At 66.8% G+C, this 26,320-nt stretch overlaps 1 protein-coding gene across 10 annotated transcripts in view; it reads left to right on the plus strand.

Annotated features, from left to right (window-relative positions):
* Positions 1 to 26,320, plus strand: part of BRSK2 (BR serine/threonine kinase 2) — a 42,976-nt gene that overhangs the window by 10,598 nt on the left and 6,058 nt on the right. For 5 of the 10 annotated variants that reach the window (XR_009545696.1, XR_009545697.1, XM_060177258.1 and 2 more), the window contains exons 2-15: positions 7,930 to 8,024; positions 8,185 to 8,270; positions 9,701 to 9,841; positions 10,411 to 10,527; positions 14,796 to 14,829; positions 14,921 to 14,989; positions 15,399 to 15,545; positions 16,993 to 17,024; positions 17,157 to 17,321; positions 17,933 to 18,030; positions 18,097 to 18,247; positions 20,826 to 20,891; positions 21,994 to 22,054; positions 22,673 to 22,880. Coding sequence is in view for 7 of the 10 variants with exons in the window: in XM_060177258.1 (XP_060033241.1) it covers positions 7,930 to 8,024; positions 8,185 to 8,270; positions 9,701 to 9,841; positions 10,411 to 10,527; positions 14,796 to 14,829; positions 14,921 to 14,989; positions 15,399 to 15,545; positions 16,993 to 17,024; positions 17,157 to 17,321; positions 17,933 to 18,030; positions 18,097 to 18,247; positions 20,826 to 20,891; positions 21,994 to 22,054; positions 22,673 to 22,880 (1,470 nt within the window). In the remaining 3 variants the exon portion in view is untranslated. Of the gene's footprint in view, positions 1 to 7,929; positions 8,025 to 8,184; positions 8,275 to 9,700; positions 9,842 to 10,410; positions 10,528 to 14,795; positions 14,830 to 14,920; positions 14,990 to 15,398; positions 15,546 to 16,992; positions 17,025 to 17,156; positions 17,322 to 17,932; positions 18,031 to 18,096; positions 18,248 to 20,825; positions 20,892 to 21,993; positions 22,055 to 22,672; positions 22,881 to 26,320 lie in introns of those variants that run through there. The other 5 variants (XR_009545698.1, XM_060177260.1, XM_060177261.1 and 2 more) reach the window with 2 other exon arrangements.

Raw genomic sequence — 26,320 nt, forward strand, 5'->3', positions numbered from 1 at the left:
AGCAGGAGGTGGGGGTCTGGCGGGGTGCAGCAGGCACTGACCAGGAGGTGGGGGGCTGGCGGGGTACACCAGGCACTGACCAGGAGGTGGGGGGCTGGCGGGGTACAGCAGGCACTGACCAGGAGGTGGGGGTTGGCGGGGTACAGCAGGCACTGACCAGGAGGTGGGGGGCTGGCGGGGTACAGCAGGCACTGAGCAGGAGGTGGGGGCTGGCGGGGTACAGCAGGCACTGAGCAGGAGGTGGGGGGCTGGCGGGGTGCAGCAGGCACTGAGCAGGAGGTGGGGGGCTGGCGGGGTGCAGCAGGCACTGACCAGGAGGTGGGGGGCTGGTGGGGTACAGCAGGCACTGAGCAGGAGGTGGGGGGCTGGCGGGGTGCAGCAGGCACTGACCAGGAGGTGGGGGCTGGCGGGGTACAGCAGGCACTGACCAGGAGGTGGGGGGCTGGCGGGGTACAGCAGGCACTGAGCAGGAGGTGGGGGCTGGCGGGGTGCTCACTGTCCTGGTGGTTCAGTTACAGACCACCCTCTGGCTGTTGGGGAGGGGGCTCAACACAGAGGAGACACAGCCCTAGGGAGGTGCAGGGGACCCGTGGGTGTGGCCTCTCTGAGCTAGGTGGGGCAAGATTAGGGTGTCTGCCTTCTGGACTGTGGGTGTAGGACGACCCCCCCCCACGCCACTGGGATGCTACTGGGACCCTCTGGACTGGCAGCCGTGTGAGTGGGACCCCCCAGAAGGGGCAGGAGGGAGGGGGTGGGGCGGCCAGCTTGGCCGGTCTGCTCCCATTGCCATGGCAACAGATGGCGGTAGACAGGAGGGGGAGGGGGAGGGCTTTGTGCGGATGGGAGTTTGGAGAGAGAGCATCTGGGGCAACCCCTCCCAGCGCCTCCCGTGCCCCTGTCCTCTACCTCCCCACACCCCAGGGTGCAGTGTGTGACAAAGGGGAGAGTGTGGAGCCACTGCCTGCAGGTCGGGTCCGGCTCCCTGTGCCTGGCCTGGGCGACCCCTGCTCAGACCAGGCCCTGCAGGAGCCCCCAGGGAGCCGGCCTGTCCCCACCCCCAGTAGGGTGGCCCAGTGGTGGCCACCCCAATGCCTCTCAGCCCTCAGCTCTTGGCATCCTTGGGCAGCTCTGGACTGTGAATGACACATCCTGCCAGGCTCGCCCGTCCCTCCCCAGGTCCTCTGTCACAGTGACTTCCTGCCCAGAATCCTCCTTGCTGTGTTCCGGGCCACAGACTGACTCCTTGCTAGGCTCCTGAGGTTGGACCCCGGGGCGGTGTCTCCTGCCTCTGTGGGGCTGAGAAGGCCGCCTGAAGCCGGGAGGCAGTGAGTGTACGGTGCTGCTGCGTGGTGGAGTGTGGAGAGCTCCCTTGCCTGGGGCCGCCCTCCCTCCCGCCCCCATCGCTAAGGTCTGGCTCTGCATCCCAGGGTCCTGCCCGCCCCACCCACCCCGGTGCCATGGCCCCTCTCTCCTAGCGTGGTGCAGACTGGGAGGTGGCGCTAGGGGCTGCGTGAGCAGACAAGCAAAGTACGCAGATGCACCCCAAAGCCACTCCCTGAGGGTGCAGGGCCCCAGGGCCTCGACTGGCGCCCTCGATCTGGGCCGGAGTGTCATGGGCACCCTGGAACCACACGAGAGATGCTTGGGCAGAGATGCTTGGGCGCTGGGAGGAGCTGTCTCTTCCCTCCCCGTTCCGTTCGGAGCCTGGCTCAAGGGGTGACTCCATTATTGCGGGAGGCCTGTCCCCTCACCCCCGGGTCCTGTCCCAGCCCCTGTGGACCCTGCCCTTCTCTGTCTGCCTGTCGGCGGTGGGCAGCCAGGAAGCTCCCCGCCTCGCTCCTTTAGACACGTGTGTCTAGGCCCAGGGAGGGTTCAGGGTGCTTCTGCAAAAGACTCTCGTGCCCAGGGTCCGCTGGGCTCATGTCTCCTTCCCTGTCCCGTTCCTGCGCTCGGGGGCAGAGAGGCTGTCCTGGCTGCCCACTGCTCTACCTGGGGACCACTCCCCGTGGGCAGCCCAAGGGGCTCTTTCAGGGGGCTCTGTGCCAACTGACAGCCCACTTCAGCGCTTTGCCCAGCCCTACAAGCCTAGAGAATATGTGAATGAATGAATGAGTGAATGGGTGAGTGAATGGGTGGGTGATGCCAACGCCAGGGAGCCCCCTGGGGCCATATCCCTGAGTCCTGGGGGCTGGGCAGCCTGGGGACCTTGGTCTGCTCTGGTGGGGCCCATTCCCACGCACTCCCCCCGGACTTGGTGCCTCTGGCCCTGGTGGGTCCCGGGCCGTGTGCCAGCCGTCCGCACCTGCAGCCTCTACTTCTGATGTCCCGGCAGTGGGCAGGGCAGGGTGATGGGTGGTGCAGGGCCTGGCTGTGCACTGCTCCCCTTCCGGGAGTCTGGGGCTGGAACTCCTCCCGCTTTTGTGGGTCCTCTTTGCTCAGGCCCTGCTGGGAGGTTTGGGTGGGGGCTGAAATGCCCATTCCCTCTGGGGCCCCCTGGAGACCAGAAGGCCTGGCTCCCTTTTCAAAGCTGGAGGTTGGCGTGTTTGGCCGGGATCGTGCTGGGGCTGGGGCTGTCCTGCCCCCCGCCTGCTACGTGGCTGGTCCAGTGTCCCGGGACCCTCTCTGTCAGCTCTTCCCCTCCACACCCTTATTGGAGCACCTTCGAGGGGCTGTCCAGGAAGGGTCTGGTCCCCATGGCTGCAGATGTGACTTGTGCCGGGCCCCTGGGTGCCTTTTTCAGGGTCTGGCGCCTGATGTCCAGGGGTCCAGCGGGTGTGGGCCCTCTTGTCCTGTGGGCCTCCACTGTGGGACTCAAGGGGCATGCTAGGGGGCCGGAGGGGCAGGGAGGGGCCTGGCTGAAGGGGCCGCAGGGCACGGGAGCATGGGAGCCTGGTGGTCCTGGGGATGCAGTGGGCATGAGGGTGATGGGGGCTCAGGGCCTGGGGTCATCAGGGGACCTGGGATGTGGGGGCCCTGGGGACACAGAAGGTGTGGGGGGGACTGCGGGCCTGGTGGTGCACGGGGCATGGGAGGTGAGGGGGCACAGGGTCTAGGGCATGGGGGTGTCGATGGCCTGGGGGGCCTGGCAGTGGGGAGGGTGTGGGGCCCAAGGCCTGGGGGTGTCAGGGGGCGTGTGGAGCCTGGGGGCCCAGGAGGGTTTCTGGCAGACCTCTCCTCTGGGCCCTGGGTTCTGCTGCCCTTGTCTGTGAGCTGCAGGCCAATGGCCGACCTTGGCAGCCTGGGCACCAGCCACACTTACATAAGGAGCTGGGCTGCCAGGACGGTGGGCTGATTGGACGCCCGGTGCCGTGTGCCGGTGTGCTGGGCAGACAGCAGACATCGGAAGAGCCTGGGTACCGGAATAGTCACGGTTACATAATGGAGCTGAGATGCGCCGGGCAGCCCGGGAGCCTGGAGCCTGGAGCCGGGTGGGCAGGGCCTGTTCCCTAATCCTCAGAGTTGGGGGGTACAGTGGGGGGTGGCCCAGTGGCTATAGAGTGAACGTTTGAGGCCTGAGGCTGAGTTAATCTAACCTGAGCGGCTGCTTTGGGGAGTGTGATCGGCGTCTCCCCAGAGACGCCCCAACCCTGCCCAGGCTGAGGCCAGGGGTGGCTGGGGGGCGTTAGGGAGGGCCACCTGACAGTGCCGCCTCCCACCCCACCCTGCCCTGCCCCGGATCCCCTCCTGGTCTACCAGCCGTCCCTGAGGGGGTGTCACTGCAGCTGGCGGCACACCCCAGCCGGAAACGTGGGTGCACTCGTGCTGACGCTGACGCTGGCTACCTCGCTGCAGAACTGCACCCCAAGATGGGGCGGGAGGGCGCTGGCACACGCAGGGAGGCCGGGCAGGGCTGCTCTGGCCTGGGTGTGTGTGGGAGCCTGGAGGCGGGAAGCCAGGTTGGGGGCAGTAATAGGGGCAGCGCACTTGATGTCTCTTAGCTTCAAAAAGGCCGAACCTTTTCTCTAGTCAGAACACGGAGGGGTCCCCGGGGCGAGCTGGGGCATGGGGGTGGGGAGCAAGGGCTGGGGAAGGGCTGCCTCCTTGCCTGGGGCTGCGAAAAGGGAGGACACAGGAGGCCTAGGATGGAGAGGAGGGGGACCCACTGACCCGCTGATGGGCGTGGGGGCTCTCTGTTCCTCAGGGTGGGGCAACCCCTGGCCAGGAGTGCATCTGTGGGCATCTGTCCACAGTGCTGAAGCAACCGGGTGGCCCCACCCGCTGCCCCACCCGAGCTGGCCGCTGGCTCCTGGGCAGGGTCTCTGCTCAGTGCTCGATGCCCTAAGCCCATGGCTATGACAAAGGAGTAAGGGGTCAGCGTGCTGGGCTTCCCCGACCCAGTGAGCAGGGACTGAGCACCCTTGGGTCACTGCAGACCTCACCAGCCTCAGGGTCCCCTGGGAGGTGCCGTGGTGTGGATGGCTTCTCCAGCCCCCTCTGCACCGGGGGGCACTGGGTGTTGGGCCATTCTTGGGGTCCCTTGGCCTGTACCGGTGTATCTGTCCCCAGGCTGTTCCTGAGTGCGGGGGCCTGGAGCCTGCCCTGGGGGCGGGTGGTGGCTAGCTGTTGCTGGGCGTCAGGGGACCCCACAGTACAGCCTGTGTCCAGGGCGATGGCTGGGCGGGTGGAGGCGGGGCCTGTGCATCCAGCCTTGTCCTGCGTGGGCCGCCGTCAGGCTGCCTGGAAGCTGCCACGGGAGACAGCTCTGGACTCTTGAGCCGGAGGTCCCCGGCTCGACCCCCTGCTTGCATGTGCCTGAGTGATAGGTCTCTTCCCCAGTAAATAGAGCTTTTCCATAAAAATTGCCACCAGGTTTTTGCTGGGGCTTGGTGCCAGCACTAGGAATCCAGTGCTGCTGACAGCCACTCCTCTCTTTCTCTCACTCCCTCTCTCCCCTTCCTTCCTCCCTCCCTCCCTCCCTCCCTCCCTCCCTCCCTTCCTTCTTCCTTTCATTTTCTTAAATGAGTCGATAGGGCAGAGAGAAATTGCTGTGGATAGAGAAGGAAACGGAGACGTCTGCAGACAGGTGTTACCACTCGTGAAGCATCTTCCCCCAACCCCCGGAAGGTGGGGACTTGAACCTGGGTCCTCACACATGGTGACTGGGTGCCACTGCCCAGCCTCTAAATAAAGCTATTTTAAAAAATAGAAATTAATGGGAGTCGGGCAGTAGCGCAGCGGGTTGAGCACACGTGGCGCAAAGCATCCCGGTTCGAGCCCCCGGCCCCCCACCTGCAGGGGAGTCGCTTCCCAGGCGGTGAAGCAGGTCTGCAGGTGTCTGTCTTTCTCTCCCCCTCTCTGGTCTTCCCCTCCTCTCCATTTCTCTCTGTCCTCTCCAACATCAATAACCACAACAATGTTAGACAACAAGGACAACAAAAAGGTAAAGTAAATAAATTAAAATAAATAAATAAAATTAATGAAATTCACCAGGACTCTCAGCCTGGGAGGGCACCAGACTTACGAGATGAGGCCATGAGTTTCTTCCCTGACAAGGGCACTGAGGGCAGCCATCTCCTGCCAGGACAGGTCTCCTGGGGGGCAGGGGTGGCCTTCTCCTCCGACCCAGAGGCAATGAGGGGGCCGCCCAGGCCCAGGGCCGTGAGTGAGCCCTGCTGGGGGGGGCGCTGGTGGGACACAGGCTGGGGGTCCCCACTCTCCCCAGCCCTCTAGGGCAGCCCCACACTCACCCAGCGCCGTCCCATCTGCACCAAGGCCAACGATGCCCAGGTGACAGTGAGAGCCAGTGCCTCTGCCCTGACTCCTCCAGGCTGTCTGCCTGGCTTGCTGAAGTGCCGGTGCCTGTGGTGGGGAGGTTGCCACAGCAGAAGGGGATCTCGAGCTGCGCCAGAGGCCAAGGACACCCTTGGCCATAGAGGGACAGACAGGGTGACTGGGGGTTGGAGCACTGTACCTGGAGCATACAGGTGTGCTCAGGTGTGTGCAGAGATGAGCAGGTGTGAGCCTGTGTGCTCCAGCGTGTGAAGATGCGAGCAGGCGTGTGCAGGTGTGAGCCTGTGTGCTCAGGTGTGAGCAGGCGTGTGCAGGTGTGAGCCTGTGTGCTCAGGTGTGAGCCTGTGCTGCTGTGTGTCCGCGTCCACGTGCTTGTATGCATAGCTGCGTGTGCTGCGGCGTGTGGAGGTGTGAGCATGCGTGTCCAGGTGTGTCTGCTACACACACACAGGTGCTCATGTGCTTTGGGGCCCGGCTGCCGTGTCAGTGCCCCCTCCCCAGGGGGCCAGCAGCTCCCTGCACCTGCTCCACCATCCTCCCGCGCATCCAGTTCCCTCAGGGCACCACAGTCCTCAGGGCACCACAGTCCTCAGAGCACCACAGCCCTCAGAGCACCCTGCCCTCAGAGCACACGGGCTTGGAGTGCACAGATGCACCCTTCCTTGCAGCTGGCACCCTGAGCCTCTGGGGCCTGGTGCAGAGCTGCTGTTGGGTGTCAGGTGTGGCTGGTTCCAGGCGCAGCGCTGCGTGTGCTCAGTCTGTGCCCTCAGCCTGGAGTAGGGGGCACCCATGGGCGGGGCGGCCCCATCGGCCCAGGGCCCCACTGCTTGCTGTGCCTTCAGAGGACACCCGGGCGAGCTGGGCCCGGCGTGGGTGTGGTGACCCAACCCCTTGGGCGCCTGCCTAGGCCTGGGCGGCCGCCTTCCCCCAATTATCTGTGACACCCTCGGCTTTCCCGCCTGACACGGCTGCTGTGAAGGCTGTAATTAGGAAGGAGCCACAATTGGAAAATAAGCAGGCGGGTGATCGGAGTGCCCCCACCCCTGCTCCTGCGCCCAGCCGCCTTGGAACTGGGGGGCCGGGGACACCCCTGGGGCCTCCTCGGGGCCTCACATTGGAGGGGCGCCTCCAGCCGGGTGCCGAGCCGCCCCGCTGCCCCTCAGGGCCCCGGGCTGGGGGTGTGGGTGCCCCCACTGGCTGTGGTCATCCTGGTCCCCGGGGGAGAGCAGGGCCAGGCGCGTCTTCTGTTCCCAAGGACACGCTCACCCACCTCTGTGTGTGACAGCAAGTGACAGCATCTCGGGTGCCAGGCGGGTCTGTGCATGCATGCCGGCCATGCCCTGTGTGTGTCTGGGGGTGTGGGGTGCGTGCACGCCTGCCGTACACAGCAAGGTGCATAGCGAGCGTGAGCACACTATGTGCGCTATGGTGTGCCACGCATGTGTGGGTTGACACATGTGTGCGGCGTGCCATGTGTCAGGCGTGTGTGTGGGTGTGCACAAGTGCGGGTGTCCCGTGTGCCTGTGCTTGCTGGTCTACCGGAGCCTGTGGTCTGTGGAGGCTGGAGCCCCGTCAGGTGCTGTCTGTCCGTCTGTCTGAATTCGGACGCCCCGCCGCCCCCCTGCAGCAGCCTCGCTTCCTCCCGGGCAGGGGCAGGGGCAGGGGCAGGGGCAGGGGGCAGCTGTGATACTCTCAGGGCAGGGGTGCAGGGTGGGGGCACAGGCCTCCCAGGAGCTGGGGGGGTGCGGGGTGTGAGGGCGGCCAGCGGGCGTGTGCTGAGTCTGCGGCCCCCAGGAGCCCTCTGGCTCAGCAGGGCATCCCGCGGCAAGGCCTGCGGGCACCAGGCGTGGCATCAGCCTTGCAGAGGGAGCAGGGCCCTGGCCGTCCCTGCCAGTCCGGGTCCCCAGGGAGAGCGAGTGACCAGGGGCCCGGCTTGTGTCTGCGGTCGGCAGGCGTATGACCCAAACGCAGGTGACCCGGGGTCTCAGGGCAGGAGAGGGGAGGTGGCACACTGGACAGGGCCGTGCCGGGCCCTGGGGGGACTCTGGGTCCCAGGTCCCAGATCTGGGCACCACACTGGGGAGACACGAGCCCCGGGCCAGAGCAGGGGGAGCCGGCCTTGGGGAGGCGTCCAGGGGAGGGTGGTGCTGGCCCTGGGTTTGACCCCCGCCCCCCCCCCCCGCCCCCCCCCGCCCCCAGGCCTGGTGAAGCTGGGGATCCACTGCGTCACGTGTCAGAAGGTGGCCATCAAGATCGTCAACAGGGAGAAGCTCAGCGAGTCTGTGCTCATGAAGGTTCGGGGGCTGTGGGGGCGGGCAGGCGCAGGGCTCAGGGGCGCAGGGTGCCGAGCCCTCACTGGGGGCTGTGGGGGAGGGCGGGTGCAGGGGCGCAGGGTGCAGGGAGGGCAGGCGCAGGGGCGCAGGGTGCCGAGCCCTCACTGGCCCCCACGCACAGGTGGAGCGGGAGATCGCCATCCTCAAGCTCATCGAACACCCCCATGTCCTGAAGCTGCATGACGTCTACGAAAACAAAAAATATTTGTAGGTATTTGCTGGGGGGGTCAGCCGGGGGGGGGGTGAGCGGGAGGGGGAGTGTGAGCAGGGGGTGTGTGGGGGTGGTGACCCCGGGGGGATCAGCGGGGGGGGGGTGATGGGGGGGTGTGAGCCGGGGGGTGTGTATGAGCAGGGTGGGGGTGGTGTGAGCAGGGGGATGAAGGGGTGAGCCAAGGAACTGAGGGCGGGTGGTGAGCCAAGGGGGCGTGAGGGGGACAGTAAGTCAGGGACCTGAGGGGGTGGGTGAACTGGGGGAGGGGGCGAGCTGGGGGTTGTGAGCTGAGTTGGGGGGTTGTTCTGGGAGGGTCTGGGGAGGTAAGCTGGGGAGTGGGGGGTTGAGCGGGTAAGATTGGGAGGAGGGGGGGTAAGCTGGGAGGCCTAGGCTTTGGCAGGGAGGGTCCCTGGCTCCTGAGGGCTTTGGCATGGAGGGTCCCTGGCTCCTGGGGGCTTTGGCATGGAGGGTCCCTGGCTCCTGGGGGGCTTTGGCAGGGAGGGTCCCTGGCTCCTGGGGGCTTTGGCATGGAGGGCGCCTGGCTCTTGGCAGCTGTGGCATGGGGGTCCCTGGCTCCTGGGCCCCTGCTGCCTCCATCCACACATTGCTCCCAGCTGTGCAGCCCCCACGCCTGGGGTGTCCATGGTGGGCAGGCTGGGCCTGGGGTGTCCATGGTGGGCAGGCTGGGCCTGGGGTGTCCGTGGTGGGCAGGCTGGGCCTGGGGTGTCCGTGGTGGGCAGGGTGGGCCTGGGGTGTCCGTGGTGGGCAGGGTGGGCCTGGGGTGTCCGTGGTGGACCGGGTGGGCCTGGGGTGTCCGTGGTGGGCAGGGTGGGCCTGGGGTGTCCGTGGTGGGCAGGGTGGGCCTGGGGTGTCCGTGGTGGGCAGGGTGGGCCTGGGGTGTCCGTGGTGGGCAGGGTGGGCCTGGGGTGTCCGTGGTGGGCATGCTGGGCCTGGGGTATCCGTGGTGGGCAGGGTGGGCCTGGGGTGTCCTTGGTGGGCAGGGTGGGCCTGGGGTGTCCGTGGTGGGCAGGGTGGGCCTGGGGTGTCCGTGGTGGGCAGGGTGGGCCTGGGGTGTCCGTGGTGGGCAGGGTGGGCCTGGGGTGTCCGTGGTGGGCAGGGTGGGCCTGGGGTGTCCGTGGTGGGCAGGGTGGGCCTGGGGTGTCCGTGGTGGGCAGGGTGGGCCTGGGGTGTCCGTGGTGGGCAGGGTGGGCCTGGGGTGTCCGTGGTGGGCAGGGTGGGCCTGGGGTGTCCGTGGTGGGCAGGGTGGGCCTGGGGTGTCCGTGGTGGGCAGGGTGGGCCTGGGAGTGTCCAGGGTGAGCTGGGGGTGGCTATGGTAGACATACTATACTTGGGGTGCCCAGAGTGGGCTGGCTAGGGGTGCCCACATAGGAAGGGTGCTGCGCCCCTGATGCGGCTGGCCCCCCAGGTACCTGGTGCTAGAACACGTGTCAGGGGGGGAGCTGTTTGACTACCTGGTGAAGAAGGGGAGGCTGACCCCCAAAGAGGCCCGCAAGTTTTTCCGACAGATCATCTCTGCGCTGGACTTCTGCCACAGCCACTCCATATGGTGCGTCTCCTGCAGGTCTCCCGCCCCACGCCACAGGCCCCCAGGGCCCACCACCCTGCCCCCGCACCACAGATCCCCAGGGCCCACCAGCTTGTCCCCACGCCACAGGCCCCCAGGGCCCACCACCCTGTCCCCACGCCACAGACCCCCAGAGCCCACCACCCTGTCCCCATGCCACAGGCCCCCAGGGCCCACCACTCTGCCCCCACACCTCAGGCCCCCAGAGCCCACCACTCTGCCCCCACACCACAGGCCCCCCAGGGCCCACCACCCTGTCCCCACACCACAGACCCCCAGGGCCCACCACCCTGCCCCCACACCACAGGACCCCCAGGTCCCCTCCCCCCGGCTCCCCCCATTCTAACCCCCAACTCCTGCCCAGGAGTGAATGGAGCCTGCTGCTTGGCCCCCTGGACAGCAGGGAGCTCTGTGCAGGTGCAGCGCCCGGACGCCTCCATGTGGGGCGCAGGACGGGCTGGAGCACGGCCCATGTGGCCCGGGGCTTCCCCCGCATACGCGCCGTCTCCTGAGCCAGGGGCACCTGGGTCACCCCACCGCCCTCCCTCCAGCCACCGGGACCTGAAGCCCGAGAACCTGCTCCTGGACGAGAAGAACAACATCCGGGTGGCGGACTTCGGCATGGCCTCCCTGCAGGTGGGGGACAGCCTCCTGGAGACCAGCTGTGGGTGAGTCCCGCTCGCAGCGCCTAGAGGAGGGGGGCACGCACTGCGGGCTCCGGTGTGGGGCGCAGAGGGGTTACCGGGGCCTGGGGCACAGAGGAGGGGTGAGGGCCTGGGCACAGAGGAGGGGTGAGGGCCTGGGCACAGAGGAGGGGTGAGGGCCTGGGCACAGAGGAGGGGTGAGGGTCTGGGGCACAGAGGAGGGGTGAGGGCCTGGGCACAGAGGAGGGGTGAGGGTCTGGGCACAGAGGAGGGGTGAGGGTCTGGGGCACAGAGGAGGGGTGAGGGCCTGGGCACAGAGGAGGGGTGAGGGTCTGGGGCGCAGAGGGGTTACCGGGGCCTGGGGCACAGAGGAGGGGTGAGGGCCTGCGCACAGAGGAGGGGTGAGGGCCTGGGCACAGAGGAGGGGTGAGGGTCTGGGGCGCAGAGGGGTTACCGGGGCCTGGGGCACAGAGGAGGGGTGAGGGCCTGGGGCACAGAGGGGTTACCGGGGCCTGGGGCACAGAGGAGGGGTGAGGGCCTGGGGCACAGAGGAGGGGTGAGGGCCTGGGCACAGAGGAGGGGTGAGGGTCTGGGGCACAGAGGAGGGGTGAGGGCCTGGGCACAGAGGAGGGGTGAGGGTCTGGGGCGCAGAGGGGTTACCGGGGCCTGGGGCACAGAGGAGGGGTGAGGGCCTGGGGCACAGAGGAGGGGTGAGGGCCTGGGCACATAGGAGGGGTGAGGGTCTGGGGCGCAGAGGGGTTACCGGGGCATGGGGCACAGAGGAGGGGTGAGGGCCTGGGCACAGAGGAGGGGTGAGGGCCTGGGCACAGAGGAGGGGTGAGGGCCTGGGGCACAGAGGAGGGGTGAGGGCCTGGGGCACAGAGGAGGGGTGAGGGCCTGGGCACAGAGGAGGGGTGAGGGCCTGGGGCACAGAGGAGGGGTGAGGGCCTGGGCACAGAGGAGGGGTGAGGGTCTGGGGCGCAGAGGGGTTACCGGGGCATGGGGCACAGAGGAGGGGTGAGGGCCTGGGGCACAGAGGAGGGGTGAGGGCCTGGGGCACAGAGGAGGGGTGAGGGCCTGGGCACAGAGGAGGGGTGAGGGTCTGGGGCGCAGAGGGGTTACCGGGGCATGGGGCACAGAGGAGGGGTGAGGGCCTGGGTCACAGAGGAGGGGTGAGGGCCTGGGCACAGAGAAGGGGTGAGGGCCTGGGGCACAGAGGAGGGGTGAGGGTCTGGGGCACAGAGGAGGGGTGAGGGCCTGGGGCACAGAGGAGGGGTGAGGGCCTGGGCACAGAGGAGGGGTGAGGGCCTGGGGCACAGAGGAGGGGTGAGGGTCTGGGCACAGAGGAGGGGTGAGGGCCTGGGCACAGAGGAGGGGTGAGGGCCTGGGGCACAGAGGAGGGGTGAGGGCCTGGGCACAGAGGAGGGGTGAGGGCCTGGGGCACAGAGGAGGGGTGAGGGCCTGGGCACAGAGGAGGGGTGAGGGTCTGGGGCGCAGAGGGGTTACAGGGGCATGGGGCACAGAGGAGGGGTGAGGGCCTGGGGCACAGAGGAGGGGTGAGGGCCTTGGCACAGAGGAGGGGTGAGGGCCTGGGGCACAGAGGAGGGGTGAAGGCCTGGGCACAGAGGAGGGGTGAGGGTCTGGGGCACAGAGGAGGGGTGTGGGTCTGGGGCACAGAGGAGAGGGGTGAGGGTCTGGGTCACAGAGGAGGGGTGAGGGTCTGGGGCACAGAGGAGGGGTGAGGGCCTGGGCACAGAGGAGGGGTGAGGGTCTGGGGCACAGAGGAGGGGTGAGGGTCTGGGGCACAGAGGAGGGGTGAGGGCCTGGGCACAGAGGAGGGGTGAGGGTCTGGGGCACAGAAGAGGGGTGAGGGTCTGGGGCACAGAGGAGGGTTGAGGGTCTGGGGCACAGAGGAGGGGTGAGGGCCTGGGCACAGAGGAGGGGTGAGGGTCTGGGGCAAAGAGGAGGGGTGAGGGTCTGGGGCACAGAGGAGGGGTGAAGGCCTGGGCACAGAGGAGGGGTGAGGGTCTGGGGCACAGAGGAGGGGTGAGGGTCTGGGGCACAGAGGAGGGGTGAGGGTCTGGGGCACAGAGGAGGGGTGAAGGCCTGGGCACAGAGGAGGGGTGAGGGTCTGGGGCACAGAGGAGGGGTGAGGGCCTGGGCACAGAGGAGGGGTGAGGGTCTGGGGCACAGAGGAGGGGTGAGGGTCTGGGGCACAGAGGAGGGGTGAAGGCCTGGGCACAGAGGAGGGGTGAGGGCCTGGGCACAGAGGAGGGGTGAGGGCCTGGGCACAGAGGAGGGGTGAGGGTCTGGGGCACAGAGGAGGGGTGAGGGCCTGGGCACAGAGGAGGGGTGAGGGCCTGGGGCACAGAGGAGGGGTGAGGGCCTGGGCACAGAGGAGGGGTGAGGGTCTGGGGCACAGAGGAGGGGTGTGGGTCTGGGGCACAGAGGAGGGGTGAGGGCCTGGGGCACAGAGGAGGGGTGAGGGCCTGGGCACAGAGGAGGGGTGAGGGTCTGGGGCACAGATGAGGGGTGAGGGCCTGGGCACAGAGGTGGGGTGAGGGTCTGGGGCACAGAGGAGGGGTGAGGGCCTGGGGCACAGAGGAGGGGTGAGGGCCTGGGCCACAGAGGAGGGGTGAGGGCCTGGGCACAGAGGAGGGGTGAGGGTCTGGGGCACAGAGGAGGGGTGAGGGTCTGGGGCACAGAGGAGGGGTGAGGGTCTGGGGCACAGAGGAGGGGTGAGGGCCTGGGCACAGAGGAGGGGTGAGGGCCTGGGGCACAGAGGAGGGGTGAGGGCCTGGGGCACAGAGGAGGGGTGAGGGCCTGGGCACAGAGGAGGGGTGAGGGTCTGGGGCGCAGAGGGGTTACCGGGGCCTGGGGCACAGAGGAGGGGTGAGGGCCTGGGCACAGAGGAGGGGTGAGGGCCTGGGCACAGAGGAGGGGTGAGGGTCTGGGGCGCAGAGGGGTTACCGGGGCATGGGGCACAGAGGAGGGGTGAGGGCCTGGGGCACAGAGGAGGGGTGAGGGTCTGGGGCACAGAGGAGGGGTGAGGGTCTGGGGCACAGAGGAGGGGTGAGGGCCTGGGCACAGAGGAGGGGTGAGGGCCTGGGCACAGAGGAGGGGTGAGGGCCTGGGCACAGAGGAGGGGTGAGGGCCTGGGGCACAGAGGACGGGTGAGGGCCTGGGGCACAGAGGAGGGGTGAAGGCCTGGGGCACAGAGGAGGGGTGAGGGCCTGGGCACAGAGGAGGGGTGAGGGTCTGGGGCGCAGAGGGGTTACCGGGGCATGGGGCACAGAGGAGGGGTGAGGGCCTGGGGCACAGAGGAGGGGTGAGGGCCTGGGGCACAGAGGAGGGGTGAGGGCCTGGGCACAGAGGAGGGGTGAGGGTCTGGGGCGCAGAGGGGTTACCGGGGCATGGGGCACAGAGGAGGGGTGAGGGCCTGGGGCACAGAGGAGGGGTGAGGTTCTGGGGCACAGAGGAGGGGTGAGGGCCTGGGCACAGAGGAGGGGTGAGGGCCTGGGGCACAGAGGAGGGGTGAGGGCCTGGGGCACAGAGGAGGGGTGAGGGCCTGGGCACAGAGGAGGGGTGAGGGTCTGGGGCGCAGAGGGGTTACCGGGGCATGGGGCACAGAGGAGGGGTGAGGGCCTGGGGCACAGAGGAGGGGTGAGGTTCTGGGGCACAGAGGAGGGGTGAGGGCCTGGGCACAGAGGAGGGGTGTGGGTCTGTGGCACAAAGGAGGGGTGAGGGTCTGGGGCACAGAGGAGGGGTGTGGGTCTGGGGCACAGAGGAGGGGTGAGGGCCTGAGGCACAGAGGAGGGGTGAGGGCCTGGGCACAGAGGAGGGGTGAGGGTCTGGGGCACAGAGGAGGGGTGAGGGTCTGGGGCACAGAGGAGGGGTGTGGGTCTGGGGCACAGAGGAGGGGTGAGGCCCTGGGGCACAGAGGAGGGGTGAGGGCCTGAGGCACAGAGGAGGGGTGAGGGCCTGGGGCACAGAGGAGGGGTGAGGGCCTGGGCACAGAGGATGGGTGAGGGTCTGGGGCACAGAGGCGGGGTGAGGGTCTGGGGCACAGAGGAGGGGTGTGGGTCTGGGGCACAGAGGAGGGGTGAGGCCCTGGGGCACAGAGGAGGGGTGTGGGTCTGTGGCACAGAGGAGGGGTGAGGGCCTGGGCACAGAGGAGGGGTGAGGGTCTGGGACCCCGGCCCTGGGTGCTGAGTGTGGACAGAGTGGGCTCTGGGCTCTGGGCCCGGGTGCGAGGGCCGGGCTGAAGGCCCCTATCTCATTTCCCTCCACAGCTCCCCCCACTACGCCTGTCCCGAGGTCATCCGGGTGAGTACGCCCCCAGCCCCGCATCCACCCAGCCCCCCCCTCCCTCCGGACGCCCCCCGACGCCTGTCCTGGCCTGTCCTGTCCTGTCCAGGGGGAGAAGTACGACGGCCGCAAGGCGGACGTGTGGAGCTGCGGGGTCATCCTGTTCGCCTTGCTGGTGGTGAGCGCCCCGCCCTGCTGACGCCCCGCGGCCCCCTGCCCCAACTTGGGCCCGAGTCCCCTTGCCCCTCCCCACCGTCCCCCCAGGGGCCCCCTCTTGACCGCCCCCCACTGACCGCCCACCCGCTGACCGCCCCCCCCCCGCTGACCACCCCCCGCTGACCGCCCCCGCTGACCACCCCCCCGCTGGCCGCCCCCGCGCTGACCGCCCCCCGCTGACCACCCCCCGCTGACCACCCCCCCCCCGCTGACCGCCCCCTCGCTGACCGCCCCCGCTGACCGCCCCCTCGCTGACCGCCCCCCCCCCCCCGCTGACCACCCCCCGCTGGCCGCCCCCGCGCTGACCGCCCCCGCTGACCACCCCCCGCTGGCCGCCCCGCCCGCCCCACGCTGACCGCTCCCGCCGCCAGGGGGCGCTGCCCTTCGACGATGACAACCTGCGGCAGCTGCTGGAGAAGGTGAAGCGGGGCGTGTTCCACATGCCGCACTTCATCCCGCCCGACTGCCAGAGCCTGCTGCGTGGCATGATCGAAGTGGACGCCACCAGGCGCCTCACGGTGGGTGCCTCAGACCTGAGACCAGGCCCAGAGCCCCTGCCGCCAGCTCCCAAGCCCCCGGGGCTCCAGCGCCCAGCCCCTGCATCCTGAGACCTCAGGACCCCCAGTCCCCAGGACCTCCAGGCTCCAGGACCCCCAGTCCCCAGGACCCCCAGGCTCCAGGACCCCCAGTCCCCAGGACCCCCAATCCCCATGCTCCAGGACCCCCAGTCCCCAGGACCCCCAGGACCCCCAGTCCCCATGCTCCAGGACCCCCAGTCCCCATGCTCCAGGACCCCCAGTCCCCAGGACCCCCCAGTCCCCAGGACCCCCAGTCCCCAGGACCCCCAGTCCCCATGCTCCAGGACCCCCAGTCCCCAGGACCCCCAGTCCCCAGGACCCAGGACTCCCAGTCCCCAGGACCCCCAGTCCCCAGGACCCCCAGTCCCCAGTCCCCAGGACTCCCAGTCCCCAGGACCCCCAGTCCCCAGGACTCCCAGTCCCCAGGACCCAGGACTCCCAGTCCCCAGTCCCCAGGACTCCCAGTCCCCAGGACCCCCAGTCCCCAGGACCCCCAGTCCCCAGGACCCCCAGTCCCCAGGACCCCCAGTCCCCACGCTCCAGGACCCCCAGTCCCCACGCTCCAGGACCCCCAGTCCCCAGGATCCCCGGCTCCAGTCCCCAGGGCTCCCTGCTCCAGCCCACAGTCCTTGCATCCTGAGCCTTCAGGACCGCCAGGGCCCCCAAGCTCCAGCCCCCAGGACCCCCAGTCCCTAGGGCCCCCAGGCTCTAGTCCCCAGAGCCCCCAGCCCTAAACCTCTCAGTCTCCTTCATTCCCTAGCCCCCAGGCCCGCCCCAGCCCCAAACCCCCTCAGTGCCCTGCAGGCCCAGCCCTCCAGCACCCTCTGCTGACCAGGGAAGGCTGAGCAGGGCCCTGTGTGTGTTCAGGCAACCATGTGCACGTGCAGAGAGCAGATGTGACCATGTGCACGTGTGTGCGCATGTGTGTCCGTGTGTCCCCAGGGTGGGTGGGCTGTCTGTAGCCTGGTGTGTCTCATGGTGGGTGGGGCCCACGGTCAGAAGGAATGCCCCCTGGGACCAGGCTGTCTTGGCTGCTAGGTCCCCAGGGCGTGGGGGGCGGTCCTGGAAGGCCTGGGCGTACACCTGTCAGCTTGGGAGAGGGTCCGGCCCGTCCCCAGCCCCCCATTGAGTTTTACACCAGCTGTGCCCTGCAGCCCCCGACCCGACCTCCTCTGGACCCCTTTCTCCTGGCGAGGGCGAGCGGGACCAGGCCAGCTGGAGGCCACAGGAGTGTAGCCCTCACCTGCTTTAGTCCCCGATTCCATCCTCTTGCGTGTGCCCCACACCCCCCACGCCCCACCTGCACGCCTGTCCCCCAGGCTCCCATCTCCACGCTGACTCGCCTCGCCACAGGCTGGCACTAACTGATGTCTCTCTTGTTCTCCAGCTAGAGCACATTCAGAAACACACTTGGTACATGTGAGTACCCACCCTCCCACCAACGCCTGGCCGCCCTGTCCTGCGGCCCAGAGGGGTGACACCGCCCCGCCTGCAGACAGGCCCCATGGGGAGCAGGGCGGCGGGCCCGGCTGACCGCGCCATTGTCCGCAGCGGGGGCAAGAACGAGCCCGAGCCCGAGCAGCCCGTCCCACGCAAGGTGCAGTTGCGCTCGCTGCCCAGCCTGGAGGACCTGGACCCCGACGTCCTGGACAGCATGCACTCCCTTGGCTGTTTCCGAGACCGTAACAAGCTGTTACAGGACCTGCTGTCAGAGGAGTGCGTGGGGCGTCCTGGGCGTGGGTGCAGGGGCTACAGTCAGAGGAGTGCGTGGGGCGTCCTGGGCGTGGGTGCAGGGCCTGCTGTCCTGGGTGTGGGTGCAGGGCCTGCTGTCCTGGGTGTGGGTGCAGGGCCTGCTGTCCTGGGTGTGGGTGCAGGGCCTGCTGTCCTGGGTGTGGGTGCAGGGGCTGCTGCCCTGGGTGTGGGTGCAGGGGCTGCTGCCCTGGGTGTGGGTGCTGGGCCTGCTGCCCTGGGTGTGGGTGCAGGGCCTGCTGCCCTGGGTGTGGGTGCAGGGGCTGCTGCCCTGGGTGTGGGTGCAGTGGTTTCTGTCCTGGGTGTGGGTGCAGGGGCTGCTGCCCTGGGTGTGGGTGCAGGGCCTGCTGTCCTGGGTGTGGGTGCAGGGCCTGCTGTCCTGGGTGTGGGTGCAGGGCCTGCTGTCCTGGGTGTGGGTGCAGGGCCTGCTGCCCTGGGTGTGGGTGCAGGGGCTGCTGTCCTGGGTGTGGGTGCAGTGGTTTCTGTCCTGGGTGTGGGTGCAGGGCCTGCTGCCCTCGGGTGCTTGCGGGCAGGGGATGGGCTGCTGCAGCGCCCCCGGGACTCGCCCTTTTCCCCAGGGAGAACCAAGAGAAGATGATCTACTTCCTGCTGCTGGACCGGAAGGAGCGGTACCCCAGCCACGAGGACGAGGACCTGCCTCCCCGGAATGAGATAGGTAGGGGAGCCCGGCCCCGCCCCGCACCCCCGAGCTCCCACTCCCCCTGACCCCGGTCTTGCGCAGACCCTCCCCGGAAGCGAGTGGACTCCCCCATGCTGAACCGGCACGGGAAGAGGCGGCCGGAGCGCAAGTCCATGGAGGTGCTGAGCGTGACGGACGGCGGCTCCCCGGTACCCGCGCGGCGCGCCATCGAGATGGCCCAGCATGGCCAGAGGTGCGTGATGGGGCCCTGGCCTCCCGCGCTCTGCCGGGGGCGTGGCTCCGCGGGGCGTGGCCAGACAGGGCGGGGCTCTGTGGGCGTGGCCAGGCAGGGGCGGGCCTCGGACATGGCTCTGGAGGCGTGGTTCGTCAGTCTTGGGCGTGTCCAGTGTGTCGGGGTGTGGTTCTGTGGGCGTGGCCAGACAGGCTCTGGGCGGGGCTCTGCTGGGGCATGGCTCTGTGGGGCGTGGCCAGGCAGGCTCGGGGTGGGGCTCTGTGGGGGCGTGGCCAGGCAGGCTCTGGGCGGGGCTCTGCTGGGGCATGGCTCTGTGGGGGCGTGGCCAGGCAGGCTCGGGGTGGGGCTCTGTGGGGGCGTGGCCAGGCAGGCTCTGGGCGGGGCTCTGCTGGGGCATGGCTCTGTGGGGGCGTGGCCAGGCAGGCTCTGGGCGGGGCTCCGCTGGGGCATGGCTCTGTGGGGGCGTGGCCAGACAGGCTCTGGGCGGGGCTCCGCTGGGGCATGGCTCTGTGGGGGCGTGGCCAGACAGGCTCTGGGCGGGGCTCTGCTGGGGCAGGGCTCTGTGGGGGCGTGGCCAGACAGGCTCTGGGCGGGGCTCTGCTGGGGCATGGCTCTGTGGGGGCGTGGCCAGGCAGGCTCTGGGCGGGGCTCTGCTGGGGCATGGCTCTGTGGGGGCGTGGCCAGGCAGGCTCTGGGCGGGGCTCCGCTGGGGCATGGCTCTGTGGGGGCGTGGCCAGAAGGCTCTGGGCGGGGCTCTGCTGGGGCAGGGCTCTGTGGGGGCGTGGCCAGGCAGGCTCTGGGCGGGGCTCTGCTGGGGCAGGGCTCTGGGGGCGTGGCCAGGCAGTCTCGGGGCGGGGCTCTGCTGGGGTGTGGCGCACTGGGTGTGTCTTCGCGGGGGCGGGCTGTGGGGGCGTGGCTTCCCCGGGCGGGGCTCTGCGGGCATGGGGGCGGGTTCTGTAATGGTTGCAAGTGCTGAACTGGCGGGGCTGGACTGTGCTAAATTAGGTTGGACTGGATTAGCTGGACTGGGTCAACGGAGTCCGAATGGGCTGGACCGGCAGGGCTACACTGAGCTCAGCTGGACAGGCCAGACTGACCTGGTCAGCACTGCGGGGCTGAACTCAAGTGGACTGGACTGACTGGCTTGGACTGGACTCGCTGGCTGATCGAGTTGCCTCCTGAGCCAGGATGGCTGCGGGGATGCCTTGGGCTGCCCTGGGCAGGGCCACTAGGCTGGGCGGGGCTGGGCTGAGCTACAGGGACAGACATGCACCAGACAGGCTGTGCCAGGGAGGCTGAGCTGAGCTGTATGAACTGGTCTGGACAGGTCTGGACGGCACTGGGCTGGCTTGGTCAGGACTGGGCTGGGCTAGATTGGACTGTGTGTGCTGGGCTGGGTGGCACTGCACTGGACTGTGTGCGCTGGGCTGGGCTGTACTGGACTGAACTGTGTGCACTGCTGGGCTGGGTCACACTGCACTGAACTGTGTGCACTGGGCTGGGCTGCACTGCGTTGGACTGGGCTGTGTGCCCTCAGCTGGGTGGCACTGCACTGGGCTGTGTGCCCTCGGCTGGGTGGCACTGCACTGGGCTGTGTGCACTGGGCTGGGTGGCACTGCACTGGGCTGTGTGCGCTGCACTGGGCTGTGTGCACTGGGCTGTGTGCGCTGCACTGGGCTGTGTGCGCTGCACTGGGCTGGGCTGGGCTGCATAAACTAGCTGAGGCTGGACTCAGCACTGCTTTGCTGGCCTGGGATGAACAGGACTAGACGCAGCCTCGTAGAGCCCAGTGGTGCAGGGCTGTGCTGGCGGCTCCGTGGGCAGCTCGGCTGGGCTGGGCTCTGCTCCGTGGGCAAGGACTGGACTGGGCTGGGAGGGTCAGATCCACCAGGCCTGGCCCCACTAGCTTGGGTCTGTGTCTGGGTCCCCTGTGGAGAGTTGGCGGGGGGGGGGGGGATTACTGGCCATTCTTTCGTCCTGAGGAAGGAGGCAGTACCCCATGGGGCTTCAGTGCACCCAGGTCTGGGCTCTGTGTCCCTTAAGTGCCGGGGGCGTCTGATGCATTGTGGGCTTTTGGGGTGAGGTCCAGTGTCCCCCTGCCGGTGGGGCTCTTCTGGGGCTGCCTCCGTGACCCAGTTGGCTGGGCCTCCCAAGGGTAAAGTGGGGGAACAAGGGGGTCACATCTGGAGAATCAGCAGGGAGGGGACTTGGCCTCCTTGGCTTCCAACTGGAGACCCAGCCAGCCTGGCCCGGTCCTGGCACCCTGGCCTGCACGTTCTGCTGCTGAGACACAGATCCTGCGGGCCTCGCCGGGGTGGGGAGCAGGGGTGAGCCCCTCCGCACCGCCCCTGCCTGCAATCCCACCCTGCTTGGGACACACGGCCCCAGCTGCTGCCCTCATCTCCGGCCAGCCCAGCCCCTCCCTCCCTCCCTGTAGCCTGCACCCCTGCCCCCCAAGGAGCTGCAGGTGGGGTGCTGGGAGGGCCGTTTTCCCCGCAGCCTGGCCAGGCCTTGACAGGTCTCTTGCGGTCCGAGGCGCCGTGGGTAACTGTGTTCTCTCGCTTTGTTCCCGCTGTAGTAAAGCGTTGTTCAGTAAAAGCCTGGATATCGCTGAAGCCCACCCCCAATTCAGCAAAGACGACAGGTACACACCCGCCCACCCCGCCCGCCCCCACCCCGGGCTGGGTGGCAGGGCTGGGAGGCTCTGTCCTCCCCCAGGGATGGCAGGGTCAGGGGGACATCCACATGGCTGCAGCGGCTGGAGGCCCCGGGAACACCCCCACCTTTGGTGGGTGCTGATGTCCCAAATCCACTCTCCAGATGGTCACGGCTGCTCCAGCCAGTCCCAGCCTCCCCTAGCCCCTGCCCACCACAGGCCTGTCTCTGCGCTGGGTGGGGCTCGGCCTCCTGCGCCCACATCCTGGCCCTGTTTACCTCCCCCCCCCCCAAGCTGTAGTTAGTCTCGGCCGCCTGGTGACCGGGCTTGGACGCGGCCACCGCCCTCCGCCCCTTCTCCTCTGCTGTCCCATGCTCCTGGCACCTGTCCTCGTGGCTGTGGCTCCTGGGTCACCAGCGGGGCCCACTGTCCGAGCCTTGGGCCGAGCCTGCTCTGGGTGACATCCTGGCCGAGGGCCGGGGCGGGTGGGCACCGCCTGAGCTGATACGGGCAGGGTGGCGCCACTGTGTGGAGACGGCCCAGGGGCTGAATGTGTGAACTGACCACTGTAGACATGGTCAGGCCTCGGTCCTCAGTCTGCCTCCTTAGGAAGGCAGAGGCTGGGCGCGTGTGGGGAGGAAGATGGCCTGCCTGGAGGTGCCCAGTGTGCTGGTGGCCGGCATGCAGGGGACAGGCCTCGTCCCTCGGTGTCTGTCATGGCCCAGGCCCCGCCTAGTGTGCTTAGTTGTAGGCTGGGCGGACACTGACCAGTGCCAGCTACTGACCCTTTGCTGTGGGTGAGGCACTGGGACCGAGGGGCAGCCTGGGACCACACGGCCCTGGGTCCGAGAGCCCTCCCCCCTTGGGCAGCAGCTGGGTGTGATGCGTGGGCCCAGCATGGGGCTGGGTTCCGTGAGCCTCCCCCCAGCCCGACACTGCTGGCAGGGAGTGGAGAGGCCGCGGTGACCACGGGGGCGGGGCGCAGGGCTCTGCAGTGCAGCTGGTGCGCGGGGGCCCGTCTCCGGCCTCCCCAGGGGCCCCGGGAGGAGCTGAGCCCGCAGCCCTGGGCTGACCACGCCGCCTTCCCCAGGTCTAGGTCCATCAGTGGCGCCTCCTCCGGCCTGTCCACCAGCCCGCTCAGCAGCCCCCGGGTGAGTGCCCCAGCCCCCAGCCCTGGAGGGAGGGCCCGTTGCTCCCAGCTGGTGCTGCCGTGGCTAACTGCACGTTTTGTTCTGCTTGTCATTTTCTTCTGCGGCCTGCCCCATCCTGCCTGCCCCCCACACCCCCATCCCGCCTGCCCCCCCGTCCCGCCTGCCCCCCACGCCCCCATCCCGCCTGCACCCTCTGCCCTCCCTGTCCTGACCCCAACCCCCACCCCATCCGGTGTGTGTGCATGTGCGCCTGTGGCGCTTGGCTCTGGTGGACCCCAGCCCATTAGAAAGTTCGTCCTCCCGCCCCTGCCTCCCGAGCCCCCCTGCACGGCTGGCCCCCAGGCCGCCCCCGTGGAGCCCACAGCTGGTGGGAACGCCTCTCGGCTCAGACTCGTCCCGCCGGCCCTCTCCACCCCGTGGCCCCACCCCAGGACCCAGACCTTGCCGAGCAAGGCCAAGCTGACCAACAAGCCTCTGCAGGCCGCCAAGTCCCACCCACTCCCCGCCGCCCGGGCCCGGGCCCCCGGACCCCCCGGACCCCCTGGACCCCCCGGGGGCCCCCCGCCCACCCCACTGGCTGGCGCTGACCCTGGCCCCAAATCTGTGCCCACCATACAGGTGACCCCCCACCCCTCTCCAAGGGGCAGTCCCCTCCCCACCCCCAAGGGGACACCCGTGCACACGCCAAAGGACAGCCCCGCCGGCACACCCAACCCCACGCCGCCGTCCAGCCCCAGCGTGGGGGGTGTGCCCTGGAGGACGCGGCTCAACTCCATCAAGAACAGCTTCCTGGGGTCGCCCCGCTTCCACCGCCGGAAACTGCAAGGTGGGTGCCCAGGCCGGGTGCTGGGAGGTGGCTGGGGCGGGGCCTTGCAGAGGCGGGTGGTTCCCTTGGCGGTGAAATGAGGTCTGCAGGGGGGTGCCAGGTGGGGGCGCACCTGGCCGAGCGCACGTTACGGTTCGCAGGGACCTGAGTTCAGGCCCCGTCCCCACCTGCAGAGGGGAAACGTCACGAGGGTGGAGCAGGGCTGCAGGTGTCTCTCTGTCTCTTTCTGGCACGCCAAGCTGACAAGAGGTCACTCACTCCTGGTCCAGGTGTCCCCCGTGACGCTGGAGGCAGAGCTCACTAAAGGCCAATGACAGGACCAGGCTTTGGGGGGGCCTTAGTGTGACACAGACAGGTATGACTTCCGGAAGCTGCACACCTAGACCCCGTAGTGCTGTGACGCCACCTCAGTAGCAAAGCGGCAGCAGCTGAAAGCCGACATCGGCGTTTGCCTGTCCCCAATGTCACGACTACAGCACCAAGCCAGGTTCCCACAGTCTCTACAGAGGAAGATGCTGCATTCAACTCTGTTCTCGTTTAACTTCAATTCAGTAGGACAGAGGGAAATCGAGAGGGAAGGGGAAGCGAAGCGACAGCCCTGCTTCACTGCTTCTGAAGCTTTCTCTCTGCAGGTGGGGACCAGGGGTTTGAACCCAGGTCCTTGTGCATGGTGACATGTGCGCTCAGCCAGGGGCACTGCCATCCGCCCCCTTAGAAGTGACTTTTGAAACATAAAATCTATGAGTAAAAGATACTCTTGAAATAATAATAAAAAAGCAAAACCAGAGGAGCTGGGTGGTGGTGCCCCTGGCTGAGCGCACATGTCACCATGCACAAGGACCTGGGTTCAAACCCCTGGTCCCCACCTGCAGAGAGAAAGCTTCAGAAGCAGTGAAGCAGGGCTGCAGGTGTCTCCCTGTCTCTCTCCCTCTCTATCTCCCCCTTCCCTCTCAATTTCTGGCTGTCTCTATCCAATAAAAAAGTAAAGATAATAAAAAATGTAAGTGACAAAGATCGCTGCTAGAATATAATCAACACTGAAGAATATTGTGGTTAATATCACTATATGTCCTTTTTAAAATATTTATTTATTCCCTTTTGTTGCCCTTGTTGTTTTATTGCTGTAGTTATTATTGTTGTTGGCATTGTTGGATAGGACAGAGAGAAGTGGAGAGAGGAGGGGAAGACAGAGAGGGGGAGAGAAAGACAGACACCTGCAGACCTGCTTCATCGCCCGGGAAGCGACTCCCCTGCAGGTGGGGAGCCGGGGGCTTGAACCGGGATCCTTATGCCGGTCCCTGTGCTTTGTGCCACCTGCACTTAACTCAGTGTGCTACCGCCCGACTCCCTATATGTCCTTTTTTCTCTCTCACGAGTCCCATCACCTAAGGTCAGTGTCCCTGCCCTCACCCTTGTATGTAACCACTAAAGTTCTTCTGCAGTCTTAGATATAAGTAGACTTTTCTTATTTTCACATTCATTCATTCATCTCTCCCTCTCAACCCCCAACCTTGGTGTCTCTGTTTCTATCCAATAAACCAAAGAAAAAACAAATAGGGAGCCGGGCAGTGGCGCAGCGGGTTCAGCGCAGGCGGCACAAAGCGCAGGGACCGGCGTAAGGACCCCGGTTCGAGCCCCCGGCTCCCCACCTGCAGGGGGGTCGCTTCCCAGGCGGTGAAGCAGGTCTGCAGGTGTCTGTCTTTCTCTCCATTTCTTTCTGTCCTATCCAACAATAACATCAATAGCCACAACAATAACTTCAATAAAACACCAAGGGTGGCAAAAGGGAATAAATAAATAAATAAGTAAATATTAAAAAAGAAAAAACAAAAAGGCCAGGAGGCAGGACAGGACACCCCTGCCTGCCGCGGGGGGCTGTGCTAGGTGAGCGGTCCCGGTCGGACGTCGGCATGGCGTCAGAGCCCCGATACAGGGGCACAGGTCACAGTTACGTCAGACCCCCGGGCTCTGCCACGTCACCTCTGGCCACAGCTCAGGTGCTTGTCTGTCCTCACCGAGCATCCATGGCCCCTGAGGGCGGCAAAGTGTCATCCATGCAGCTCGAGGCCTTTGCCTTTGGGGCTGTTGGCCCAAACTGCCCCTTTGCTTCAGATTCCACCCGAGTCCTGGCAAAGAGCAGGATTCGTAGCCAGAGGAGAACAGGAGAGTCTGCCGGAGTCAGCCTGCCTTTGGGCCAGTCACTGGGGCTTGGTGCCGGCAACCCACCGCTCCCGGTAGCCAGTTTCTCTTCCTATCTCTCTTTCTTTCATTCATTTTTTTGGTGCAGTGGTGGGATTCTTTCTTAACAAAGTTTATTTTATTAAAATTTTTTTATTATCTTTATTTATTTCATAGACACCTGCAGCCCTGCTTCACCACTGGCAAAGCCTTCCCCCTGCAGGTGGGAACTGAGGGCTTGAACCCGGGTCCTTTCGCACTGTAACATGTGCGCTCAACCAGGCGAACCACCACCCGGCCCCTTTTTTCTTTTCTATTTTTTTTAAACTTTTCTCTTTTTTTAATATTTATTTTATTTATTCCCTTTTGTTGCCCTTGTTGTTTTATTGTTGTTGTTATTGGTGTCGTCGTTGTTGGCTAGGACAGAGAGATGGAGAGAGGAGGGGAAGATGGGGACAGGGGAGAGAAAGACAGACACCTGCAGACCTGCTTCACCGCCTGGGAAGTGACTCCCCTGCAGGTGGGGAGCCGGGGGCTCGAACCGGGATCCTTACGCCGGTCCTTGCGCTTTGTGCCACGTGCGCTTAACCCACTGCGCTACCACCCGACTCCCCTCTTTCCATTTTTTTATTTGATAGGACAGCAGGAAATTGAGAAGGGAGGAATAAGCAGAAAGGGAGAAAGACAGATGCCTGCAGCCCTGCTTCACCGCCTGTGAAGTGTCCTCACTGCAGGTGGGGGGCGGGGGCCCGAACCGGGTCCTTGTGCGGTTCTTTGAGCTTGCATTCTGTGCACTTGACCGGGTGTGCTGCTGCTTGGCCCTCTTGCTGTCTGTGGGCTTCACAGTAATGGAGAAAACACTGAATTCACCGTGTGTCAGTAAGTCACAGTTATCACAGCAACACCGAGAGACAGGCGGTCAGAAGTCAAGGGTCTCGGGACCAGGTGGTGGTGCGCCCACTTGAATGCACACATTACAGCGCACAAGGACCGGGGTTCAAGCCCCTAGTCCCCACCTGCAGGGAGAATTGTCACGAGCGGTGACACAGGGCTGCGAGTGTCTCTCTCTCTCTCTCCCCTCTCAATTTCGGTCTCTATATCCAATAAATAAAATATATTAAAAAGAAATGGGGGGGCAGGTGGCGCACCTGGCTGAACGCTCACATCACAGTGTGCCAGGACCCAGGCTCAAGCCCCCGGTCCCCACCTGCAGGAGGGAAGCTTCCCGAGCGGTGAAGCAGGGCTGCAGGCGTCTCTCTGTC

Source organism: Erinaceus europaeus, chromosome 17 (genome assembly GCF_950295315.1).
Source record: "Erinaceus europaeus chromosome 17, mEriEur2.1, whole genome shotgun sequence".
NCBI lineage: Eukaryota > Metazoa > Chordata > Mammalia > Eulipotyphla > Erinaceidae > Erinaceus > Erinaceus europaeus.